At 47.2% G+C, this 26,661-nt stretch overlaps 1 protein-coding gene across 1 annotated transcript in view; it reads right to left on the minus strand.

The window, feature by feature from the left end:
* The window catches only part of LOC144695498 (uncharacterized), a 198,344-nt gene that overhangs the window by 148,116 nt on the left and 23,567 nt on the right, over positions 1-26,661 (minus strand). Inside the window, 5 exon segments of the mRNA XM_078566375.1 lie at positions 5,567-5,589; positions 6,487-6,720; positions 6,814-6,909; positions 7,000-7,238; positions 7,241-7,452. Coding sequence (XP_078422501.1) covers positions 5,567-5,589; positions 6,487-6,720; positions 6,814-6,909; positions 7,000-7,238; positions 7,241-7,452 — 804 coding nt within the window.

Below are 26,661 nucleotides of genomic sequence, written 5' to 3' on the forward strand. Positions count from 1 at the left end.
AACAAGGGAGTCAAAGGGGTTAGATAGGAAAGTACAGTTGAGGCCAGAAGGGCCAAAATCAGATCAGCCATGATCTTATTAAATGGCAAAGCAGGTTCAACGGGCCAAATGGCCTACTCCTGCTCCTAATTTGTTTGTTAGTATGCATGTAATTTTCACCCTCATTTTACATTCCTGGTCCATCACTAACTCTTCTCTTCTCTTCCTTGACTTCTCTGTCTACATTTCTGGGAATAAGATATCCACTAATATCCACGACAAGCCCATTGACTCCCGCAGCTAACTTGATTACACTCCCTCAAACCCTATTTGCTGTACGACTCTACTCCAGTCTCCCAGTTACTCTAGCTCCATCACATCTGTTTGGACCTTGAGTGCTAGGACTCCTGATATGTCTGCCTTTTGCCTCAGCCAAGGACTCTCCCCACCATGGTTGACATGATTCTCCACCGTGTCCGATCTATTTCGCACGCTTCTGCTCTCACCCCTTTCCCTCCCACTGAGAACTATGATAGGATTCCCATTGTCCTCACCTTCCACCCACAAACTTCTGTATTCAATGGATCTTCCTCTGCCATTTCCACCAATTTCAGCCTGATTCCATCACCAAACACGTCATCCCCTGCCCTCCACCTTCAGGACTGAAGACACCTCTCCCTCTGTGATACACTGATCCACTCCTCAGTCATCCCCATTACCCCCTCCCTTTCCTCCAGCATCTTTCCACACAAGCACAGAAGATGCAGTACCTGTCATTTCACCTCCTTTATTCTCATCATCCAAGGCTCCAAACACTCCTACCAAGTGAAAGTGATTTATGTGTGCTTCTTACAATACAGTGATAAAAACAAAAAACTACTGCGGATGCTGGAAATCCAAAACAAAAACAGAATTACCTGGAAAAACTCAGCAGGTCTGGCAGCATCGCTGGAGAAGAAAAGAGTTGACGTTTCGAGTCCTCATGACCCTTCAGCAGAACTGAGTGAAGTTAGGAGAGGGGTGAAATATAAGCTGGTTTAAGGTGGGGAGGGAGGTGGGGGGAGAGAATATGTGGGGGGATGGGCGGGGGGTGGTTGTAGGGACAAGCAAGCAGTGATAGCAGCAGATAATCAAAAGATGTCACAGACAAAAGAAACAAAGAGGTGTTGGAGGTGGTGCTATTATCTAAGAGAATGTGCTAATTAAAAATGGATGGCAGGACACTCAAGGTACAGCTCTAATGGGGATGGGGTGGGAAGACTGACAGGGTATTACAGTTATAGATTTAAAAATAATGGAAATAGGTGGGAAAAGAAAAATCTATATAAATTATTGGAAAATACAAAAGGGAGGGGGAAGAAACGGAAATGGGGGTGGGGATGGGGGAGGGAGTTTACCAGCTCTACTTGTCTCTTTATGGGGTATGTGGAACATTCCTTGTTCCAGTCCTACTCCGTCCCCCTCCCACAACTCTTTCTCCAGTACATCGATGATTACTTCGGTGCGGCTTCATGCTCTCGTCGGGACCTGGAAAAATTTATTAATTTTGCTTCCAATCTCCACCCCTCCATCATTTTCACATGGTCCATCTCTGACACTTCCCTTCCCTTCCTTGACCTCTCTGTCTCAATTTCTGATGATAGACTGTCCACCAATATCCATTACAAGCCTACCGACTCCCACAGCTACCTCGACTACAACTCCTCACACCCCGCTTCCTGTAAGGACTCCATCCCATTCTCTCAGTTCCTTCGCCTCCGTCGCATCTGTTCTGATGATGCTACCTTCAAAAACAGCTCCTCTGACATGTCCTCCTTCTTCCTTAACCAAGGTTTTCCACCCACGGTGGTTGACAGGGCCCTCAACCGTGTCCGGCCCATCTCCCGCGCATCCGCCCTCACGTCTTCTCCTCACTCCCAGAAACATGATAGGGTCCCCCTTGTCCTCACTTATCACCCCACCAGCCTCTGCATTCAAAGGATCATCCTCCGCCATTTCCGCCAACTCCAGCATGATGCCACCACCAAACACATCTTCCCTTCACCCCCCCTGGCGGCATTCTGTAGGGATCGTTCCCTCCGGGACACCCTGGTCCACTCCTCCATCACCCCCTACTCCTCAACCCCCACCTATGGCACCTCCCCATGCCCACGCAGAAGATGCAACACCTGCCCCTTCACTTCCTCTCTCCTCACCATCCAAGGGCCCAAACACTCCTTTCAAGTGAAGCAGCATTTCACTTTCCCCTAACTTAGTCTACTGCATTCGTTGCTCCCAATGCGGTCTCCTCTACATTGGAGAGACCAAACGCAAACTGGGAGACCGCTTTGCAGAACACCTGCGGTCTGTCCGCAAGAAAGACCCAAACCTCCCTGTCGCTTGCCATTTTAACACTCCACCCTGCTCTCTTGCCCACATGTCTGTTCTTGGCTTGCTGCATTGTTCCAGTGAAGCCCAACGCAAACTGGAGGAACAGAACCTCATCTTCCGACTAGGCACTTTACAGCCTTCCGGGCTGAATATTGAATTCAACAACTTTAGATCTTAAACTCCCTCCCCCATCCCCGCCCCCATTTCCGTTTCTTCCCCATCCCTTTTGTTTTTTCCAATAATTTATATAGATTTTTCTTTTCCCACCTATTTCCATTATTTTTAAATCTAAAACTAAAACTTTGTTAGTCTTTCCCCCCCAACCCCACTAGAGCTGTACCTTGAGTGTCCTGCCATCCATTCTTAATTAGCACATTCTCTTAGATAATATCACCACCTTCAACACCTCTTTGATCCTTTTGTCTGTGACATCTTTTGATTATTTGCTCCTATCACTGCTTGCTTTTCCCTACAACCACCACCCCACCAACTTCTGTCCCCCCCCCCCCCCCCCACCCCCCGACCCCCGCCACCTTAAATCAGCTTATATTTCACCCCTCTCCTAACTTCACTCAGTTCTGATGAAGGGTCATGAGGACTCAAAACGTCAACTCTTTCCTTCTCCGCCGATGCTGCCAGACCTGCTGAGTTTTTCCAGGTAATTCTGCTTTTGTTTACAATACAGTATTCAGTTGACAAACATGATCCTGAGCTTCCTGCCGCTTGACATTTTGTTCCCGCTATGACCTTTTGATCCGCGGCTGCCTGATTTATCTCAAGAGAAGCTTGAGGAACAGCAGCTTATCATTCGACTCAGCACTCTGCGAGTTGTGTAGAACCTTGGTGAGGCTACAGCTTGAGTACTGTGTGCAGTTCTGGTCGCCACATTATAGGGAGGTTGTGATTACACCGCAGGGGGTGAAGAGGAGATTCACCAGGATATTGCCTGGGATGAAACATTTAAGTTATGAGGAAAGGTTGGATAGACTTGGGTTGTTATTGTTGGAGCAGAGAAGAAGGAGGGGCGACCTGATCGAGGTGTACACGACTATGAGGGGCATGGTCAGGGTGGATAGGGAGCAGCTGTTCCCCTTAGTTGAAGGGTCAGTCACAAGGGGACATAAGTTCAAGGTGAGGGGCAGGAGGTTTAGGGGGGATATGGGGAAAAACTTTTTTAACCAGAGGGTGGTGATGGTCTGGAATGCGCTGCCTGGGAGGTTGTTAGATGTGGGTTGCCTCACATCCTTTAAAAAGTACCTGGAGGGGCACTTGGCATGTCATAACATTCAAGGCTATGGGGCAAGTGCTGGTAAATGGGATTAGGTAGGTAGGTCAGGTGTTTCTCATGTGTCGGTGCAGACTCGATGGGCTGAAGGGCCTCTTCTGCACTGTGATTCTGTGATTCTCGCCTCAACACTGAATTCAATAATTTTAGCTTAGATCCTCTGCCTTCATTTTGTTTTAGGTTCTCCTTCTCTAGTGTGTTTTTTACATTCCTTTCTTTCTTCCATTACTTTCCATTCAGACCGCTGCTATCCAGCCATTCACACATCATCTAACCACAAATTTTGATTCTTTACTTTACCCACTACCACTCCCTCTGGCTTTTGTACTCTGAAACTTTTCATCATTTGATCTCTGCTGTCCTCCACCCTATCACGAACCTTGCCTTTTGCCGGTTAAGCCCCAAACAGCCCCTTTTGGCTATCTTTACATTCCTAATTTTCTTCAGCTCTGAATTGATCTGAAATGTTAACACTGCTCTTCTCTCCAAAGATACTACCTGGCTGGCTGAGCATTGCCAGCATTTTTTGTTTTTCAGCCAGATTTCCACCACCTGCAATATTTTACTTTTGGCAAAGTAGTGACTTGATTGCAACAAATAATTGCTCTTCACAAGGGCACTTAGGGATGGGCAATAAATGCACACATCCCACGAACGAATAAAAAATAGAATAATTCCAATCCTGATTGACGGAGCTGTCTCCCTTCCCACTGAAACCCCTAAACCATGTGCTGGAGACATGGATCCAGACTCCCTTAGACACTGTCACATTAATGCATACGGACAGAAAGAACTTTACCCCTGGTCATCAAAAAAAACCGAATCGCTTCTTCAATGCCAACTGGAAAATTTAGAGCAAGCTCTCAACACCAAGGTATTTCCATTCTGGTCTGAGGCAACAAATAATATTTGATACAGGGACACACATGGAGTCGGTTATTCAATATAATACTCCACAATCAAACCTCTACCTTCATACTCTCCTTGGATGGATAAAAAATATTCACCTGGAGTGTGTGCAATGTTTCCTCAAGGCAATTGAGAAAATAAGCTTTCCTGACGCTTTCAGGAAATGGATTGCAATCCAATGCTTGTTCTCCAGGTCCACAGTGAACACCAGCTGACTCCATACCCCTCGCCACTCCTCCTCCCTCAACACGCAGGCAAAGCCCCATTCCCAGGCTTTCTGTCCTGACCTTGTTCATGGACATGAGTTTGGTAAACAAGGTGGAGATGTATCAGGAGGGTGAGTATTGTAGAGGAGGAAGGATTCAGCTGGGAATAGTGAGATTTCCACTTGCTGAAGCTTGTAAGGTATCGATGGGTTCTGGAAACAGTTCCTGTATTGGTGATGTTCGGGGAGCTGATGGTTCCAGCTGACCAGTTGAAGGTGATGCTCTTTAGAAAATGGATTAGGTGCATGAATCAGACTTTAATTCCATTCAGGGACATCTTTAACCATGTTCCTTTATAACTAACACTTAAAGATACTGGACAGAATTTAATGCTCTCCTTTGTGGCAAGTTTGGTGGTGGGGCCATTTAATCAGGGAGGATGTTGGGTTACGACCCTGTCACCTTCCAGCCTCTACACCAATTAAGCCCAAGATGGGAAGGTCTGTGGTTGGCCTTCCCACCCAGCTGCCAGTTGACGGCCCAAGTGGATAATTATCGCCCACATAATGGCCTGATCCTGCCGCTACTGACATTGACCCAGCAGCAGGCGGGGCTAATCACCATGTGTGCAGCACGGCAACGAGCCTGTGTGGGGTTTCTTACCATTAGATGGGCATGACACCATCTGCTAGTGACAGCTTATTATACCCATCGCCATTCCTGTAGATATTAAACAGTTGATTACAAATTGACCATAAATACTTTCCTGAGTAATCTTACCAACTTGCACTGAGTTTCAGTAAAATTCATGTCCTACCTCCTCTTCTGAGATACTTCCTCCTGAAATAAACAAAACATAAATCTGAGTTGACGGAGATTGACTGTCCATATCCAGAAAGCAGGAATTACACTCACATTGTTACAAGCTGCTGAGAATTGTCAATTCCCATTGCTGCAGACATGGAATAGAAAGAGGATGTTACACAAAGAATATCAGAGCACAGGAGAAAGTATGAAAAAGATTTACAAGAACTGAGAGGGTTCAACTAACAGCAAAGGTTGATCAACTTTACTCAAGAAAAGGGAAGACCTGATAGAGCTCTTGAAAATTATGAAAGAGGTTGATTCGATTGATTCAGTGAAGATGTATCCACAAGTAGGGAGTCCAAAAATAGGGGCTATAAACATATTATAGTTACAAATAAATCCAACGGGGAGGTCAAGAGAAACTTCATTACCAAGAAAGTGATGAGAATGTGGAACTCACTATCACATGGAGTCACTGGGTGGAATTGAATGTGGGTATTGATGGTCTCGTCCACCAGCTAGGTGAATACCAGCGGCAGAGGTCAGACCCTTAAGTGAGCATTTATTGTCAACTTAAGGGTCTCAACTAGCAGTGCGAAGGCGCTTCATGAATATTGCCAATATGGACTTAAATAGGTCAGAGGCTGGGAGGGAGCAGGGTACCCACCTACCCGGCTAACCACCCACCCATCATCCACCACCGTCCTATCCCTCCCACCACCAAACTCGCCTCAGAGGGAGCATATTAAATTCCACCCACTGAGGCAAAAATTGCAGATATATTTTAGGGGAAGCTCGATAAGCACATGAGAGTGAAAGCAGCAGAAGGATATATTGACAGAGGGAATCAAGTAGGATGGGAGGAGGCTCGTGTGGATCATGTTGTGATTGTGCACTTTCATTGAACTAAACTGAAATATAATTCCTCACCTTCAGAAATATAACTTCGTCTTTTTGTTCCAACTGTTTTTCCAACAGTGAGAGTTTTTCCTCAATAGAATTTAAATTCTCTTGAATTTGACAAAGATTTTCCTCCATTGTTTTTAGAATTTTTCCCTCTTCTTCCCTGAGATCTCGGATCAAACGCTGCTCTTTCTCAGTGAGAATCTGGTGCATTTTTGTGAACTCGGATGTGATGTGGGTCTGCAGACTATTCGACTGTTTCTAGGAGAAGAAACGTTAAAAATAACATGTTTCTGTAATACAAACAACAAAATAATGAATTCAAATTGGAAGCTCAGCACAGGGAGACTTTACCCTAATTTGGGAAATCCTCTGTTTCTGCTGCTGCTCCATTTCGAGAACCGTCGATTTCTTCTCTGTGAGAGTATCGAAGGAAAATTTCACCCGATCCTGGGATTAGGAGAGAGAATCAGAAAATAAAAGCGTGAGACCATGAAAATGTGATCAAATAATCAGGTGATCAAAACTGTTCCCTTTTGCCTTGTACATTCCAACAGCTTCTTTAATCGGCATGAAGCGGTGCTCTCTGTGTTCCCGCGAATCTCTACAAATCACACAGATCAATTTCTTGTCAGTTTCACAAAACAGCTTCAATTCTTCCTCATGTTCCTCACAGTGAAGTTTATTTTCTTTCTCTTTCAAATTCACCTTTAGTTCTCGAGCTTTCTTGGCCAGGTTCTTTAAAGCCCAATTTTCCCTGAGGTTTCTTTCAGCAAATCCCGTCTACATTCCGGGCAGGAGTTTATCTCATTTTTCAAACACTGGGTGATACAGGAACGGCAGAAGTTGTGTCCACACTCCAGTGAAAATGGATCGGTGAAGAAATCCTGACAAATTGGACAAATTGTCTCCTCAGTCCAACTCTCGGCTTGTTGTCTAAAAGCCATGTTCACACTCAGTACTTCCTGATTCAAACCACTTTTAGTGTCAATGCTATTGAGCCGGTGCAAAAACAGAATTACCTGGAAAAACTCAGCAGGTCTGGCAGCATCGGTGGAGAAGAAACCAGTTAACGTTTCGAGTCTTCATGACCCTTCGGCAGAACTGAAGCATAGTTAGGAGAAAGGTGAAATATAAGCTGGTTTAAGGTGGGGGGGGCGGGGGGAGAGAGAAGTTGAGGGTGTGGTGATTGTGGAGATAAGCAAGCAGTGATAGGAGCAGATAATCAAAAGATGTCACAGACAAAAGGATCAAAGAGGTGTTGAAGGTGGTGATATTGTCTAAGGAAAGTGCTAATTAAGAATGGAAGACAGGACACTCAAGGTACAGCTCTAGTGGGGTTGGGGTGGAAAGACTAACAAAGTTTTAGTTTTAGATTTAAAAATAATGGAAATAGGTGGGAAAAGAAGAATCTATATAAATTATTGAAAAAAAAGGGAGGGGGGAGAAACGGGGTGGGGATGGAGGGAGGGGGAGTTTAAGATCTAAAGTTGTTGAATTCAATGTTCAGCCCGGAAGGCTGTAAAGTGCCTAGTCGGAAGATGAGGTGCTGTTCCTCCAGTTTGCGTTGGGCTTCACTGGAACAAAGCAGCAAGCCAAGGACAGACATGTGGGCAAGAGAACAGGGTGGAGTGTTAAAATGGCAAGCGACAGGGAGGTTTGGGTCTTTCTTGCGGACAGACCGCAGGTGTTCTGCAAAGCGGTCTCCCAGTTTGCGTTTGGTCTCTCCAATGTAGAGGAGACCGCATTGGGAGCAACGAATGCAGTAGACTAAGTTAGGGGAAATGCAAGTGAAATGCTGCTTCACTTGAAAGGAGTGTTTGGGCCCTTGGACGGTGAGGAGAGAGGAAGTGAAGGGGCAGGTGTTGCATCTTCTGCGTGGGCATGGGGAGGTGCCATAGGTGGGGGTTGAGGAGTAGGGGGTGATGGAGGAGTGGACCAGGGTGTCCCGGAGGGAACGATCCCTATGGAATGCCGTCAGGGGGGGTGAAGGGAAGATGTGTTTGGTGGTGGCATCATGCTGGAGTTGGCGGAAATGGCGGAGGATGATCCTTTGAACGCGGAGGCTGGTGGGGTAATAAGTGAGGACAAGGGAGACCCTATCACGTTTCTGGGAACGAGGAGAAGGCATGAGGGAGGATGCGCGGGATATGGGCCGGACACGGTTGAGGGCCCTGTCAACCACCGTGGGTGGAAAACCTCGGTTAAGGAAGAAGGAAGACATGTCAGAGGAGCTGTTTTTGAAGGTAGCGTCATCAGAACAGATGCGACGGAGGCGAAGGAACTGAGAGAATGGGATGGAGTCCTTACAGGAAGCGGGGTGTGAGGAGCTGTAGTCGAGGTAGCTGTGGGAGTCGGTAGGCTTGTAATGGATATTGGTGGACAGTCTATCATCAGATAGTGAGACAGAGAGGTCAAGGAAGGGAAGAGAAGTGTCAGAGATGGACCAAGTGAAAATGATGGAGGGGTGGAGATTGGAAGCAAAATTAATAAATTTTTCCAGGTCCCGACAAGAGCATGAAGCAGCACCGAAGTAATCATCGATGTACCGGAGAAAGAGTTGTGGGAGGGGGCCGGAGTAGGACTGGAACAAGGAATGTTCCACATACCCCATAAAGAGACAGGCATAGCTGGGGCCCATGCGGGTACCCATAGCCACACCTTTTATTTGGAGGAAGTGAGAGGAGTTAAAGGAGAAATTGTTCAGTGTGAGAACAAGTTCAGCCAGACGGAGGAGAGTAGTGGTGGATGGGGATTGTTGGGGCCTCTGTTCAAGGAAGAAGCTAAGGGCCCTCAGACCATCCTGGTGGGGGATGGAGGTGTAGAGGGATTGGACATCCATGGTGAAGAGGAAGCGGTTGGGGCCAGGAAACTGGAAATTGTTGATGTGACGTAAGGTGTCAGAGGAATCACGGATGTAGGTGGGAAGGGACTGGACAAGGGGAGAGAGAAGGGAGTCAAGATAACGAGAAATGAGTTCCGTGGGGCAGGAACAGGCTGACACGATCGGTCTGCCAGGACAGTCCTGTTTGTGAATTTTGGGTAGGAGGTAGAAGCGGGCCGTCCGATGTTGGGTGACTATCAAGTTGGAAGCTGTGGGAGGAAGATCTCCAGAGGAGATGAGGTCAGTGACAGTCCTGGAAACAATGGCTTGATGTTCTGTGGTGGGGTCATGGTCCAGGGAGAGGTAGGAGGAAGTGTCTGCGAGTTGACGCTCAGCCTCCGCGAGGTAGAGGTCAATGCGCCAGACAACAACAGTACCATCCTTGTCAGTGGGTTTGATGACAATGTTGGGGTTGGACCTGAGAGAACGGAGTGCAGTGAGTTCAGAGAGAGCCAGATTAGAATGGGTGAGAGGAGCAGAGAAATTGAGACGGCTAATGTCAATATAATGACATTTTTCCAGGTAATTCTGTTTTTGTTTTGGATATCCAGCATCCGCAGTAGCTTTTAGCTTTTTGTTTTTATCTCTATTGAGCCGGTGAACAGCTTCAGCTCAGTGCTTTTCTGATGAGGTTCACTGCAATTCTGAAGGAATTATTATTGCACACTCGTCTATTTCCCATCCACTTTTACGCCGGGTGGCCAAACCAAGATCAGTGGCAGGATTTTCCCATTGGCGAGCGGGAGACGGGGCCTTCAGGTTGGCGGGGTTGCCGGGAGCCCTGGCGGGCATTAGAAAAAGCATGAAACCTCATCCACGGGCGGGATGAGGTTTCATGTAGGTTTTAAAACTTTTAATTAAAGTTTTTCAAAAAGTTATGGACAGCGTCACACGAGGGGACATGTCAGCGATATTTATTTTTCTATTTTTAAAAATTTGAACATTGGAGCCGATCTCCTTGAGGCAGCACTTAGCCTCAGGGAGATGAGCGCGCTTGCACGAAAAAGTGCACTCTCAGGTTTAGGGATTCCACCCCCCACCCACAGGTGCCCGCACAGGGAGCGCATAGAGCTTCTGTGCGGAGGTCACGCTGGGCTGGCCTTAATTGGCCCGTCCACATAAAATGGCGGCGCGACCCCCGCCACCGCCCCCCCCCCCCCACACCCCCCGCCCCCCTACCCCCGATTGGGGGCACCGATCGGAGGTGTGGTTTTGTTTGCCTGCACTTCGAGGGTCGAGGGTCGAGGGTTGAGGGTGGGGGGTGGGGAAACCCTGCTTCAGGAGAAACAGAGTGAGAGGGCTGAAGGAAAATAATTGAACGCAGGCGAGGAGGGTGAAAGTCTGCAGAGAAATGAATTCCATGGAGGGTGAAAGTCTGGTTGGCCAGTCAGAGTGGCTGGAGAGAGGATGGAAGGATGTGGAGTTTTAACCTTGTGAGTGACAGGGATCCTGCTGCTCTCCTCATATACTTCTGCCTCAAAGCAACTGTGGCCACCTCCCCAGGAGTGGACGTTGAAGATGCGCTTGAACCATGTGGGGCACACAATCTGAAATGTATTGTACAGTGCATCCTGTCCTGTCCCTTTAAATCCATAATATTGATTATATTCTCATGGTCACTTTGGTACAGACAAATGCCTCTGTATCACTGTGCTGGATCCATCCATGCAACATGTAATGGGGAATTTATTTGTATCAACAGCCCATTAACATACCGTATAGGTTAGTGTAAAAGCTGAGCTCCTAAGATTAAATTTATAGTCAAAAAGTAAAGAGGTCAATTTTTACACGAGTAACATTTTGGCTGGTTTGAAATCCACCATCTCGCTATCGCAGATTTGCCAGGTCTGAGACTGTTCCTGTTAATCCCACTGCCAGAAGTAATGCAAATGAGCCATAAAGTATTTTTATAATTGAATTTTTATTGATTAATAATTAATAACCTTCATGGAGACAGAGATGAACTTCTGTGCACTAAATGCATCCAATTTGTCAAAAACAAAAGCGGTCTCTAATAATTTGCACAATTCTATTCAGTATTTTCACAGGACAGAAAATAATTCTACTTAACAGCAGAGCATGCACTGAGTGTGTATTAAAATCCATAAAATTCACCCTATTACTCATCTGCAGAACCAAGTAACTTGTCCCAATCTGCTTCTTAAATGGCATCATCATATGGATCATCAACATTATTTTCTTCAGCATTCATGTCGTCATCGGCCATATCATTTGTTTCTTTTTAATTCATTCAAGGGATGTGGGCTTCGCTGGCCAGGCCACCACTTATTGCCCATCCTAATTGCCCTGGGGAAGGTGGTGGCGAACTGCTTTCTTGAACCGCTGCAGTCTCTGTGGTGTAGGTACACCCTCAGTGCTGTTAAGGTATGATTTTGGGAGTATGACGATGTCAGGCTGTTGCTTGACTAGTCTGTGAGTTAGCTCTCCCAACATTGGCACAAGCCCCAGATGTTAGTATGGAGAACTTTGCAGGATCAACAGGGCTGTCATTTTCCATGCCTTGATCAATGTCTGTCTGGTTTCGTTCCTCATCAACTTTTTGTAGCGGTTTGATACAAGTAAGTGTCTTGTGAGGCCATTTCATTGTCAACCACATTGCTGTGTTTCTAGGGTCACACATGTAGGTAAGACCAGGGAAAGATGGCATTTTCCCTATGAGTGAACCAGATGGTTTTTTTTATGACAACAGTCACCATGGACAGAATTTTCTGCCTGTTGGGCAGGCGGGCCCGACCCAATCGCCAGCGGGCACGGAGCCGATCACCACCAGCGAAGTGGGCTGCACCGCCATTTTACATGGGCGGGCCAGTTAGGGCCTGCCCAGCATGACGTCCGCCGGGAAGCTCTATGTGCTCCCTATACAGGCAAGGGGTTATCGGACTGCCATGAATTAAGCAGCCAGAGGCTGTTCTGTTTGGTTCACCGTCACTTTCTCCTTTGATCGATTTGTTTCCATTTGTTGTTTGAAGGTGAAATCAAAATACTGCACTGAGAAAACTGCTGCTGTGGTTCTTGCAACAATCGGGTTTCTGCTATGTTTGAGAAATATTCCTATCTATTTTGCCATTGAAACTAGAGGCATGATCGACAATGTACCATTTGCTGTAAAGTAATATTTCACCGAGCCTGGATGGGTGGGATTTGATGGTTTGATACAATTTTGACACCACTGCTCCCTTTCACTTTAACTTATTGCTCAGCCTTCTGACAGTCAGATATATTTCACTGACCAGTCGAGTCCATAAGGGACAGAGATGCCAAAGCAATGGTGAAAATCATACTGACCCAGTAATGGAGAGTAGAAGGAAATCTGTGACTTTACTTTCACCATATCTGGAAGCTTCATACCTCTATGGTTGATGCATGTTGCACATTTCTTATACTATAGCAGTACAGGAACAAATCCTGCATATTACAATGCTTCTTTATATACCCTTGAATGGGTAGGATATATGCTATGTAATTTAAGTTGCTGCACAAACACTTTTATTTATGGGTGACTCAGTCCAAGTTCAGAGAGCAGATTGCGAGTGTAATGAAATATCCAGTTAACTTATTTATTCAATTAATTAACAAACAAAAGAACTGAGAAGTTGGCCTTTCCCTTCATAAATGTTACATTTATCTTCAGCTTTCTATCTGCAGAATTATACCAGGAATTGCTGGTGACCTGAAAACTCAACCAACGGTGTTGTAAACAGCATATTTTTCTGACACGGCTCCATTTTGGGTGGACAGTTCTGACATTTCTATTGTGATGGGACCATTAGTTTGTTATATTCTGTAAGAGCTTATCCGTCAGGAGTCAGTTAAATTATGTAGTGAGTTGCACATTCTAACCACTCTGAGTAATTAAATGACTCCTTATTTCCCTGTTGGATTTATTAGTATCTTCTATACATTTCTTGTATTTATGGCCCCTATGATTGAATTCTTCCACAAGTGGAAACATTCTCTCCACATCTCCCTGTTACAAACTGTTCAGTTTTATACAACTCCCTCAGATCTCCTCAGAGTCCCCTGTTTCTGAAAGAAAAACAACTGAACTGTTTGATCTTTCCCAAGAGCTGCAATATCCCAGTTGTGGAAAATCTTTTTACACTATTCTCAGTCATTCTATGGCTCCCTTTTTCAGTCTGGAGACCAGAACTGTGCACAGCACTAAGTGCGACCTGTATAAAGTTCTGTCCAAGTTTAACATAACATCACTACTTTTGAACTCTATAGTTCTAGAAATAATTCCAAGTTCTAAGTTGGCTTTTTTTTTTGCTGATCTGCAATTATGCTTTCAATAATTTGTGCACCCAAATCCCGAGATACCTTTGCTCTTTTACCCATTGTTACGGTCATCGTGGAGACAAATAACGTAAAGGAACCAGATGTAAAGAAACACAATGTGTCACTTCTTGTCTCTGCAGGCACTCTCGCAGTTGGCTCTGGGGGTGGGGCCTCCTTTTTGTGCACTATTTAGTCCATGGATTTATTCCCTGTGCTGGGAATGGCTGCCCCCCTCCCCACCACGGCAATGGCATCATCTGCCCTGACTAACCTCCTCCAGCCAACTTTGGCGGGGCCTGAATGACTGACCCCAGCAACCCAGACCCTTATTCACCTTGTTGGGAGGGTGCACATCCATTGATGCATCCTCTTCCTCCAGTTACAGCTCAGCAGCGGTCACCTCTCCCGGTAATGCTGCTGAGGCTGCTGACTGATGGTCCCCTGGCCCTCTACTTCACTGCAGTCAGCAAAATGTGGCCTATTACCCACTGATGTGCCATTACAATCCCAGGTCTGCAAATATGGTCATTGTAATAGTTCAACTTTCATGTTAAAAATAATTGTTTCACTTTAGGAATATGTATTTATAATTCGATTCTTAATCTTGAACAAGGAATTAAAAAGTGACCTGGCAAAAAGACCATCAATTCCTCCAATGTTACCACCAGTCATTGAAACATATAAGATGCTGAGGAGTCTTGACAGGGTGGATGCGGAGAGGATGTTTCCTCTGGTAGAACAATCTAGAACTAGGGTCACTGTTTAAAAATAATGGTTCGCTCATTTAAGCCAAAGATTTGGGGAATTTTTTTCTCTCAGAGGGTAGTGGGTTTTTAAAAATTCATTCCTGGGATGTGGGTGTCGCTTGCGAGGCCAGCATTTATTGCCCATCACTTTTTGCCCTTGAGGAGATGGTGGTGAGCTGCCTTCTTGAACCACTGAAGTCCATTTGGTGCAGATAAAACCACAGTGCTATTAGGAAAGGAGTTCCAGGGTTTTGACCCAAAGACAGTCAATATATTGGCAATATATTTCCAAGTCAGGATGTTGTGTGGCTTGGAGGGGAGCTTTCAGGTGGTGATGTTCCCATGCATCTGCTGCTCTTGTCCTTCCAGATGGTAGCGGTCATGGGTTTGGAAGTGGCTGTCTAAGGAGAATTGGTGAACTCCTGCAGTGCAGCTTGTTAATGGCGCACACTGCTGCCACTGTGCTTCAGTGGTGGGGGGAGTGAAAGTTCGTAGATGGGGTGCCAAACAAGTGGGCTGCTTTGTCCTGGATGGTGTCAAGTTTCTTGAGTGGTGTGGGAGCTGCACTCATTCAAGCTAGTGGGGAGTATTCCATCACACTCCTAACTTGTGCCTTGTAGATGGTGGACAGGCCTTGGGGGGCGGGGTCAGGGGGTGAGTTACTCACTGCAGGCTTCCTAGCCACTGACCTGCTCTTGTAGCATCAGTATTTATATGGCTAGTCCAGTTCAATTTCTGGTCAATAGTAACCCCCAGGATGTCGATAGTGGGGAATTCAGTAATGGTAATGCCACTGAATGTCAAGGGGCGATGGTTAGATTCTCTCATGTTGGAGATGGCCAATGCCTGGCATTTGGGTGGCACAAACGTTACTTGCCACTTGTCAGCCCAAGCCTGGCTATTGTACAGGTCTTGCTGCATTTGGACAAAAGACAGTGGAAGCAGCTTCTTTGCATAGTTTTAAGGCAGAGGTAGATTGGTTCTTGATAAGCAAGGAGGTAAAAGGTTATTGAGGTAAGTGTGAATGTGGAGTTAAGTTACAATCATATCAGCCCCAACTTTATTGAATGGCAGAGCAGGCTCAAGAGGCTGAGTGGCCTACTCTTGCTCCTAAATTGTATGTTCATACATATGTTACTAGCCCACAACCAACTGCCACCATCCAAATGCATAAGGTAAGCTGCTCCCTCCAGACCCAGTTCACAGAGACACTGAATCACATACAACTCAGTCCCCAGCCTGGGAACCTGACTGAAAAATGCTGGAAATCCACAGGTCAGTCATCAGCTGTAGAGAGAGAGGCCAGGTTAACATTCTGGGTATAAACAAAAACAAAAGAAGAAGAAAAGTCAGACGAACTCGTAACGTTAATTCTGTTTTCCTCTCCACAGATGCTGTCAGACCTGCTGAGTTTTTCCAGCTTTTTTTGTTTTTGTTTCAGATTTCCAGCATCCGTAGTATTTTGCTTTTATATTCTGGGTATAAACACTGGATTTGAACTGGGAACTGAAAGACCAGCAAGGATCTGTGCAGGGCTGGGGGAAAGAAGGAGGAGGAGTGAAGAAGCAAATAGATGGTGAATTGTGGAGAGGGAGTTAGTGGGCAGAGTGAGCTGTGAACTGCAGGAACCCGGGCAGCCGGGCAGGGAGCTGCTGCCTGTGATGTTGTTCCACAGGGGGAAACTGAAGATACATCGCCAGATATCAGATGGATTCCAGCTTGTAGTTTCTTCCTCCCAGGTGTGGGGGGACCGTGACCTTCACTCACTCTGAGATCAGAGGGTGTCCAACATGCAGTTTCACCGCCATCTGATCCCCCGGGATACCTTCCCCCATTAGCCACCTTTCTCTTTCACTCAAGCTGCTTTCCCGCCCTGGCCATTGGCCTCAGTTCCCCAAGGGGCTGCCAGCTTCACTCACTCTGACAAGGAACCAGAAGAAATTTCCTTGAATGTACAATTCCTGAGTCTGTTCTGTGATGGGTCTAAGTGAGATAAAGTAACTTAAATAGGAAAGGACATGTCCGGTGACAATGATGTTGTCAATAAGGGTTTCTAATCCTAACCCTATCAGGTGTCTCAGGATTGCTATGGTGCAGGAGGCCATTCGGCCCATTGTGTCTGCACCAGCTCTCCGAGTGAGCAACTCACCTCGTGCCATTCCCCCATATTCTCCCCGTAACCCTGCACATTCTTCCTTTCCAGATAAAAGTCTAATTCCCCTTTGAATGTTTCAACTGAACTTGTCTCCACCACACCCTCAGGCAGAGCATTCCAGATCCTAACCATTCGCTGTGTAAAAAAGTTTCTCCCCATAACATCTTTGTTTCTTTTGCTTTGAATCTGTGCCTTCTCATTCTTAATCCTTCCACCAAAGGGAACAGTTTCTCCCCATCTACTCTGTTCAGGCTCATCATGATTTTCAACACCTCTATCAAATCTCCTCTTAACCTTCTTTCTCTAAGGAAAACACTCCAATCTATCTTCATAACTGAAGTTCCTCATCCCTGGAACCATTCTCGTGAATCTTTTCTGCACCCTTTCTAACATCTTCACATCCTTTCTAAAGAACGGCACCCAGGACTGGACGTAGTGCTTGAGCTGAGGCTGAACTAGTGACTTATACGAAATCTGCATAACCATTTTCTCTTGTACTCAATGTCCCAATTAATAAAGCCCAAGATACTGTATCCTCTATTAACCATGCTCTCAATCTATCCTGCCACCTTCAAAAGTCTTTTACCAGTACATTAACCGCAAGAGAATAACTAAGGAAAGGGTGGAGCCTATCAGAGATGTACATGGTAACTTGTGCATTGATGCTGATGATGTGGGCAGGGTTCTCAGTGAGTACTTTGTCTCTGTCTTCACTAAGGAGAGGGATAATGCAGACATTCTAGTTAATGAGGAGGACTATGAAACATTAGGTACAATAAGCATAGTGAGAGGGAGGTGGTGATGGCAGTGGCATAGTGGTTTTGTCACTGGACTAGTGTTCCAGAAGCCCAGGATTATGCTCTGCAAATCCCAGTTTGAATCACAACATGAATTTGAATCCAGTAAAAGTCTGGAATTAGAAGTCTGATGATGACTTTGTAACCACTGTTGTAAAAACCCAAAACAAAAACAAAAATAAAAATACCTGGAAAAACTCAGCAGGTCTGACAGCATCTGCGGAGAGGAACACAGTCAATGTTTCGGGTCCGTATGACTCTTCAACAGAACTAAGGGAAAATAGAAGAGAGGTGAAATATAAACTGGTTTAAGGGGGACATGTTCACTTCTTTTTAATGTATCTATTTTAAAACTTCACTTACCTGTCACTAAACTCCCTGAGACAGCACTTTGCCTCAGGGAGAAGCTGGGGTACCCCTCCCACCGCCCCCCCCCCCCCCACCCCATCCCCCCACCCCCCGCACGGGGAGCGCAAAGCACAAATCGCAAAGCGGGCCCCGTTTCAGTGGCGGGTCGGCTGCCCGCCCGCCACCAAGCCGATGGGGCCCACACGCCATCGAAGGGCAAATTCTGCCCAATAGTTTATTGCAGCAACAAGACTGCTTGTCAGCAAAACAGCAAACCTAAAACCACTAAGATAAAAGCAAAAAACTGCAGATGCTGGAAATCCAGAACAAAAATAAAAATACCTGCGAAAACTCAGCAGGTCTGACAGCACCTGCGGAGAGGAACACAGTTAACGTTTCAAGTTGGTATGACTCTTCAACAGAACTAAGGAAAAATAGAAAAGAGGTGAAATATAAGCTGGTTTAAGGGGGAGTGGGACAGGTAGAGCTGGATAGAGGGCCAGTGATAGGCGGAGATAACCAAAAGATGTCATAGACAAAAAGTCAAAGAGGTGTTGAAGGTGGTGATATTATCTAAGGAATATGCTAACAGGTGACGTTAAGGGTAGAAAGCAGGACGAGCAAGGTACAGATAGCCCTAGTGGGGGTGGGGTGGGGGGAAGAGATCGAAATAGGCTAAAAGGTAGAGATAAAACAATGGATGGAAATACATTTAAAAATCATGGAAATAGGTGGGAAAAGAAAAATCTATATAAATTATTGGAGAAAAGGGGGATTGGAAAGGGGTGGGGATGGAGGAGAAAGTTCATGTTCTAAAATTGAGTATTGAACTCAATATTCAGTCCGGAAGGCTGTAAAGTGCCTAGTCGGAAGATGAGGTGCTGTTCCTCCAGTTTGCATTGAGCCTCACTGGAACAATGCAGCAGGCCAAGGACAGACATGTGGGCATGAGAGCAGGGTGGAGTGTTGAAATGGCAAGCAACAGGGAGGTCTGGGTCATGCTTGCGGACAGACCGAAGGTGTTCCGCAAAGCGGTCACCCAGTCTGCGTTTGTTCTCTCCAATGTAGAGGAAACTGCATTGGGAGCAGCGAATGCAGTAGACTAAATTGAGGGAAGTGCAGGTGAAATGCTGCTTCACTTGTAAGGAGTGTTTGGGCCCTTGGACGGTGAGGAGAGAGGAAGTAAAGGGACAGGTGTTGCACCTTCTGCGGTTGCATGGGAAGGTGCCATGGGAGGGGGGTTGAGGTGTAGGGGGTGATGGAGGAGTGTGCCAGGGTGTCTCCGAGGGAATGATCCCTGCGGAATGCCGCCGGGGGGGGTGAAGGGAAGATGTGTTTGGTGGTGGCATCATGCTGGAGTTGGCGGAAATGGCGGAGGATGATCCTTTGAATGCGGAGGCTGGTGGGGTGATAAGTGAGGACAAGGGTTACCCTATCATGGTTCTGGGAGGGAGAGGAAGGTGTGACGGCAGATGCGCGGGAGATGGGCCGGACACGGTTGAGGGCCCTGTCAACCACCGTGGGTGGAAAACCTCGGTTAAGGAAGAAGGAGGACATGTCAGAGGAACTGTTTATTAAAGTGGCATCATCAGAACAGATGCGATGGAGGCGAAGGAACTGAGAGAATGGGATGGAGTCCTTACAGGAAGCAGGGTGTGAGGAGCTGTAGTCGAGGTAGCTGAGGGAGTCGGTAGGCTTGTAATGAATATTGGTGGACAGTCTATCACCAGAAATTGAGACAGAGAGGCCAAGGAAGGTAAGGGAAGTGTCAGAGATGGACCATGTGAAAATGATGGAGGGATGCTACTGTCCCTGACCTATAACTTTCCTCACAAGCCTGTTGTGGGCACTGTATCAAATCCTTTTGGAATCAGCCCTCTCTGTTAATTCCCCAAAAAGTTAACCATCATTCTGACAGAAAATAAACCTCATACAACAAAATAATTTGCAGAAATAATTAGGAAAACTCCCACTCTGTCTCTTTTCCCCCTTTCCCACTCTGTCTCTCTCCTTTCCCACACTGCCTCTCTCTCCTTCCCCCTTCCCACTGTTTTTCTCTCTCCCCCTTTCCATCTCTCTCTCTCCTTTCCCACACACACTCTCTGTCCTGTCCCACTGTCTCTCTCACCCTCCACTTTCCCATTCTCCCTCTCCCCCTTTCCAACTCTGCCTCTCAATCTCCTTTTCCCCTCTCATTCTCTTTCTTTCACACTCTGTCTCTCTCACTACTCCTCCTTTCCCACTGTCACTCTCCCACTTTCACACTCTGCCTCTCTCACTCTCCTTTTTATTTCTCTCTTTCTCACTCTCCTTTCCCACTCACTCTCCTCCTTTCCCACCCTGTCTCTCTCCTTCTCCCATTGTACCGCTTTGTCTCTTTCTCTCTCTCTCTTTTCCAACTCTCACTCTCTCTCCTTTCTCACTTTCACTCTCTCTCCTTTCCCACTCTATCTCTCACTCTCGCTGCTTTCCCTCTCTGTCCCTCTCTCCTTTCCCACTCTCTCTCTCATTCTCTCTCCTTTCCTGCTCTCTCTCACTCTCTCTATCTCCTTCCCCACTCTCTTTCCCTTTTCCCTCTCTGTCTCCTTTCCCACTCTGTCTCTCTCTCTCTCTCCTTTTCCACTCTCCCACTCTCCCTCCCGGACTGAAGGACGAGCCCTTGGTTTACCAACTCTGGGAGATCCCGGAGCGGCAGAAGTTATCTCCACAATCCAGTATTCTCGGATCTCGAAACAAATCCTGACAAATGGAACAAACTGAATTCCTCAGTTAGACTCTGCGTCCGCTGCCTGGAAACCATGTTCACACAGTATTTTCTGGTTCAAACCGGTTTCACTTCCAATTTTCGGGAAAATGTGTAGCCATTCAATCCAAAACCGCAAGCTCCTGTTCAGCACCGAGGGCGCACCAGTGGAAAGAGTCCAAAGTACTCATTCGGCTGGTTTAGGGAACAGCCTGGACTTTGGTTTCACAATTGAATATCGGGCGCTTTTCTTTTCCTCAGAGAATCTGTTCCAGTCAGGATAAGGATTGATTAATGACACTCATTGGAAAACAAGAATATTAAGTATTTTTAAATCGTGGTTTGGAGTGTAGGCAGCGAAAGCACTGGCATTGCAAGGGTTATTGAAATGATTGTACATCCAGTATTTACTTATATTTAAAACACACACAGGAGCTCTCGGCAGGTTCTCATCCGCCCTGTTTGATGCTTCTGATCCAACCATTGAAACGAGAGGGAAAGGGTTAATCCCTGAGATTCCTTTTCTGCTGCTGAGTCCATCCCTGGCAAACAGGAGCTTTCTGAATCTGAAAACATCAAAGATATAAATACACTCACAAAACCACACATACAGGAGCAGTTTGTAACAAATCTAGTGTGTGTGTAAAGTTTAAAAAAATAATGCAGTGATCTGAACGGAAAAGAACAACATTTCTGGAAGGAATTGTCACACCGTGAAAAGATGTCAATTGCAGTGTTTCACTGAAACTTACACTGAAACTTACAGGGTGTGTGGCTTATTTCCTGCTGTCTTTTCCTGGGGAAGTTTGACTGCAGAAAAGTTAATTTAAAAATAAAAACACGCGAGAGTTTTTTTGTGGTGTGAGACAGTCCCCACTCAGCGGATTCAGATGGAAAGGCAGTTCCCTCTCTCTCTCTCCCTCTCTTTCTCTGTCCATCATTTCTCCCCGCCCAGAGAGACAGAGAGAGAGAGGGAAGTGAGTGTTCGTCCTTCAAGGCAGCAAGTTGAGAGCTTCTCCGGGGAACTGCAGGGGTCAGCCTGGAGATCTGCAGTTGAAACTCTTGTGTGCCCAGAACTGACTGTCAAACTGGTCTGCTACATGGGCAGGGAGAGCAGGAGACACCGCGGATACAGCCTCATGGTCATCAAGGAGACGGCGGAGAGTTACAGGGTAGCTGAATCTACAGACACTGGAGAGAGGTTTACAAGGGTGATCCCTGATATGTGTGGGTTCACATATCAGGAAAGGATTGACAGGCTGGCTCTCTTTTCTCTTGAAAAAAGGAGGCTGAGGGGTGACCTAATTAAGGTCTTTAAAATTCTGAAAGGTTTTGATCGAATGGATACAGAGAATGTTTCCTCTTGTGGGGAACAGCAGAACTAGAGGCCATCAACAGAAGATAGTCACCAAGAAATCCAATGGGAGATTCAGAAAAATTTTCTTTACCCAGAGCGGGGTGAGAATGTGGAACTCGTTGCCACAGGAAGTGGTTGAAGTGAATAGTCTAGATGTATTTAAGAAGAAGTTAGATAAGCTCTGGTATCATTATTTCCTGATGGTATAACCTGCACATCACAGCGGCTGCTTCATCCACTCTGCTTTTCTTTGTTGTATATTCATATGTCTTGATATGAGAGTTACTGGAAAGACTGGCATTTATTGTCCATCCCTAATTGCCCTTCAGAAGGTGGTGGTGAGATGCTGTCTTGAACCGCTGCAGTCTGTGTTGGTGTAGATACACCCATGATGCTGATAGGGAGGGAGTTGCAGGGTTTTGACTCCCCTTTACTCTCTTTTCATTTTTATTCCTTTTTCTGCCTCTCTTTCTCTTTTTCCTATCTTTTCTGCCCCTAGCCCATGAATTTACCCTGCAAATTCTCTCCCATAAATTTCCTCCAACAAATTCCCACCCCATCATGAATTTTCCCAGCAAATACTTTTGCAAAATACTCCAGCAAATTTCCCTCTAAACAGTGCACTGCCATGAACCTGTCCCCTATGAATCCAGCCTACCTGCAACCCCCAGCAATTACCCTCCCCAGGAATACCCTCCCCCACACCCCACCCCTGTGATTACTCCCTGGCAAATCTCCACCTTGTGAATTTCCCCCTGTGAAAACAAACCACCCCCCCTCCACAAATCTCCCCCTCTGAATCTCACCCTCATCACTCTCCCTTCCCACATGAATCTGCCCCTCATCCCCCACAAATCACCCCCAGGGAAGCTTCCCCTAAGCAATGCCCTGCCCCATTAATTCACCCCATGCAAATTTTCCTTTCCATGAATCTCCACACTGCCCCCCCCCCCCCCCCCCCCCCCCCCCACTAACTGCAATTCCCCTCATCCATTTCCCCTTGCATTGTACACAGTTTGGACATTTTCGTTGTCTATACAATGTCTATTTTTGTTACTTATATTTAAAGTGAGAGAAGGGAATTTGTTGATTGGTTCTTAATTGGGTGTTTATTGTGTTTAAGTGGAGGGTATTAATTTGGGACTCCCCTGTGTTCATATATATCAGAGCAGGTTGAAAGAGCGCTATTACTCTTGGTGTGCAATGTGTATCTTTGCAAATAAAGGCCGATAAATGAATAAAGCCTTGACTTCAGTGTTCTGTCATTCACCGTGCAGCTATCTGAGTTTTGTCAGCCTTGCTGATAGATACAAGGTGGGATGACTTGTCACAGAGTTGTCATCTTCTGGAAGACATGCAGGCATGTGGCAAGTGTGGGGGCACTACAATCCTTTAAATAGAAACTTGACCATTTCCTAAGGGAACATTGCCAGTCACAGGGAGTTTGGGGTGAGGTTCGATTGTCCTGCGACTCTCCTGGAGCCTCAGTGAGGATGGGAGGAATTGCCGTGAGTTTTCCTGAAAAGACCTTGTTCCAAGAGACAGCATTCCTAGGTGGTGGGATGGCAGCGTGCAGGTTGATACCATCTGCTGGATGGAACAAGCTTGATGGATCTGATAGAAATGTACAAAATTATGAGCAAGTAAAGACTATGTGCCGACTGTACATTGTATCTGGGCCCTGCCTGGTGTGTTCACCCAGGCAGTAGCTGAACCCAGTGACAATCCCCAGCCTGCAATGTCCCATTGGAGAATTCAGCTCTTCCTCTACCTGTTCCTCACTAGGATCTGTGCACAAATCAGACCACACACAGGTAGTAAATTTCCCTTCCATGCTTCATTCCTGATGTTAAACTTCTCAGATTGAAATAAAACAGAAGAACATACGAACAATGGCAGACAGGAAAAGATCCTCTGGTCCATCCAGCCTGTCCCACACAACTGCACTGTCCTGTGCAGCAAAATATATTGACTTCTGCAGCCCAGCTAAGACTGTGTGGTCTCCTGGGGAGGTTGACTACATGATGGAGCACTAACTAATAGAGCCCAGCAGCAGTAGCTGAAGATCCCCAGTTGTACTGGTGTCCAAGCCGGACGGCTCCACAAGGTTCTGCATTGACTACCAAAGAGTTAATGCAGTGACCAGAGCCAACTCCCACCCGATACTCCGGCTGGAAGACAGCTTAGATAGAGTAGGTAAAGCAACCTACATTACATAGATAGATTTACTCAAGCGATACTGGCAGGTTTCCTTGGTTGGCCGCATGAAGGAAATCTCCATCTTTGTAACTCCGGGTGGGTTACACCATTGTCGGGTCATGCCATTTGGAGTTACATAAATGCAATATAAATAATTAAAGACATAGTTTCATGTTGTTGTTAAAAAGTAGGGTAGCATATCTGGGGTGAGGTGTAGTATAAAGGGTTAACGTGTAGTATATAGAATTAACAGATGGGATATCGTAATGTATGACATGGATGATGATGTGCCACTGACACAGGCAGTCATGAATTAGATCGCTTCTCGGCCTTTTGGCTAAGATCAAGTGTTGCAGGGGCGACACCATGGTCCTGCCAAGGCAAGGTCGGGATGGAAGGGCGATAACCAATCGCAATCCAAATCCATACCGTGGGTTACCTATCACCGTCCGAGTCACGGTGAACCACAGCGAAGGAGGATCACCTATGGATCGGGGCTTCTTCACCAGGAGGATCCTGTTGAAGGCGTGCGGCTTCCAAGCTGCGGAGATCTTCACCCTGCAGGACTCCCGCAAAGGTGGTTATTTTGACGTGACGTTCAAGCGGGTGGCAGACTGCGTCCGGCTCCTGAGGGTGTTCGAGGAGAAGAGAGACCTGCCGGAGATGAAGATCCTGACGGCGGAGCCGCACTTTTCTCTGCCGTTGCAACGGGAACGTGAGGTGATGGTGCATGTGTACAACCCCTTCGTCCCTGTCGCCGACGTGGTCACCTTCCTCACCAGGTACTTCGATAAGGTGGGGAGCGGCACCGAGATTCGAGACGACTTGGGGATCTGGACAGGCAAACGCCTGTTTAAGGTCACGCTAAAGACCGATGGTAAGGGAGCCATTTTCCACCCTCCCTCCAGTTTCGCTATCGGGGGAAACCGGGGCTACCTGGTCTACGCTGGGCAACCCAAGCATTGTCGCTCATGCGGCAAGGCTGGTCATGTGGCGGCCAACTGCAGCGCCTCCCTCTGCAAGATCTGCAAACAGGAAGGGCACCAGACAAAAGACTGCAAACAGGCCAAGTGCTGCAACCTGTGTGGCGAGGCAAGTCACCTCTACAGGACCTGCCCCAAACGCTGCCGTACTTACGCACAGGCAGCCAAAGCCGACCAGGGGGAAGCAGAAGAAATGTTCCGTGTCACTCCAACCACCAAGGCCCCCAGGGAGCTCAACGGGACAAAGGAGGACACAGAGAGAGACAAGGTGGAGAAAAAGATTGAGGCAACAGAGAGCCAATCAACAGCACTACCCCCTGAACCTCCCAGTCCTCAGGACAGCGAATCAATGGAGGAGGAGGCAGCAGTGGAAAAGCAGCAGGGGGAGTGGCGGACGGTGAAGAACAAGAAAAGTAAGAGGGAGCGAAGAAGAAGCAAAGGCGTTTCCCAGAGAAGCGGCAAGAGGCGTCTCCCATCCGACACAGATGACAAGGGCAGCAGCTCTTCGGATGATGAAGTGCCAGAGCGGCACCGACAGAAGAGGCGGCAAAGCTCCAGGGCGTTGGAGGACGAGACACCCGAGCTCCAGAAAATTGGAGACAACAAGGAGACCAGCGCACCCCAACTTTGCCTGCAACCTGAGGAGGCCAGTGCACCACAGCCCCTGGAATCTGGGAGCAGTGAGGCAATCATCGCACCCCAGCTCCAGGAAGCCGGGAACAGCAACACCCCAGGGGGGGTGAGTTTTGGAGATGCTTCTCCAGCAAAGGTCATCTCAAAACCCGCTCTCTACGTGAACCTCCAGATGCCACTGGAGCAGGACACGGCCAAGGAGATCTACCTCAGCCCATCCAAAGTGAAGCAATTTGAGCTCACTACGGGTATGAAGGAGCAGACTAAAGGTCTGGGACTCTCAGAGACAGTGGGTTTGGTAGGAGAATAAATGCTTTAAAATGGGTTTAAAGATTGTATCCATAAATGTGCGTAGCATTAAATCTACTACGCGATGTGTTGCGACCTTGGACTACCTAGCCAAGGTCAAAGCTGACCTGTTGTTTCTGCAGGAGTGTGCGATACCGCACCTCAGCTCCTACAGGCAATGGTCACGATGGTGGTCCCACGGGCCATCGATCTGGTCGGGCGGAAACGACTCTCGTTCCTCCGGCCTGGGTATTCTGCTGCGGGGAGGCAACTTCACCGTCTCCGAGGTCAAGGAGGTGGTGGGCGGGCGACTCCTCATAGCAGACGTAATGTACAAGAACGCTCCACTCCGGTTAATTAACGTGTATGGCCCGGCACAAGGGGCTGAGCGGCTGGAGGTTTTTCAGCAGCTCCCACTGCTGCTGGCGACCTCCAGGCCGGTCATTCTGGGCGGGGACTTCAACTGCATCATCGATGCGGCTGGACGATCCAGCAGGGCCGGAAGCAGATTGGACGCTACGTCCAGATCCCTGATGGAAACAGTTAAGGATGCCAAGCTGCACGACGTCTTCAGCAACCCTGCAGATGGAGCACAGCGTAGATACACCTGGTCGCGGCCAGATAGGTCCATTCGTTCCAGGATAGACTTCCTGTTTGTGTCCCGTGCATTCACAGTCAGATCCACCGAGGTCAAGCCGGTGTTCTTCTCTGACCACTGCCTCCTACTGGCGGACTGCCACTTGGAGAAGGACCTGAGGGTAGGCAGGGGG

The sequence above is a fragment of the Cetorhinus maximus genome, chromosome 21 (genome assembly GCF_964194155.1).
Source record: "Cetorhinus maximus chromosome 21, sCetMax3.hap1.1, whole genome shotgun sequence".
In the NCBI taxonomy this organism is placed as follows: domain Eukaryota; kingdom Metazoa; phylum Chordata; class Chondrichthyes; order Lamniformes; family Cetorhinidae; genus Cetorhinus; species Cetorhinus maximus.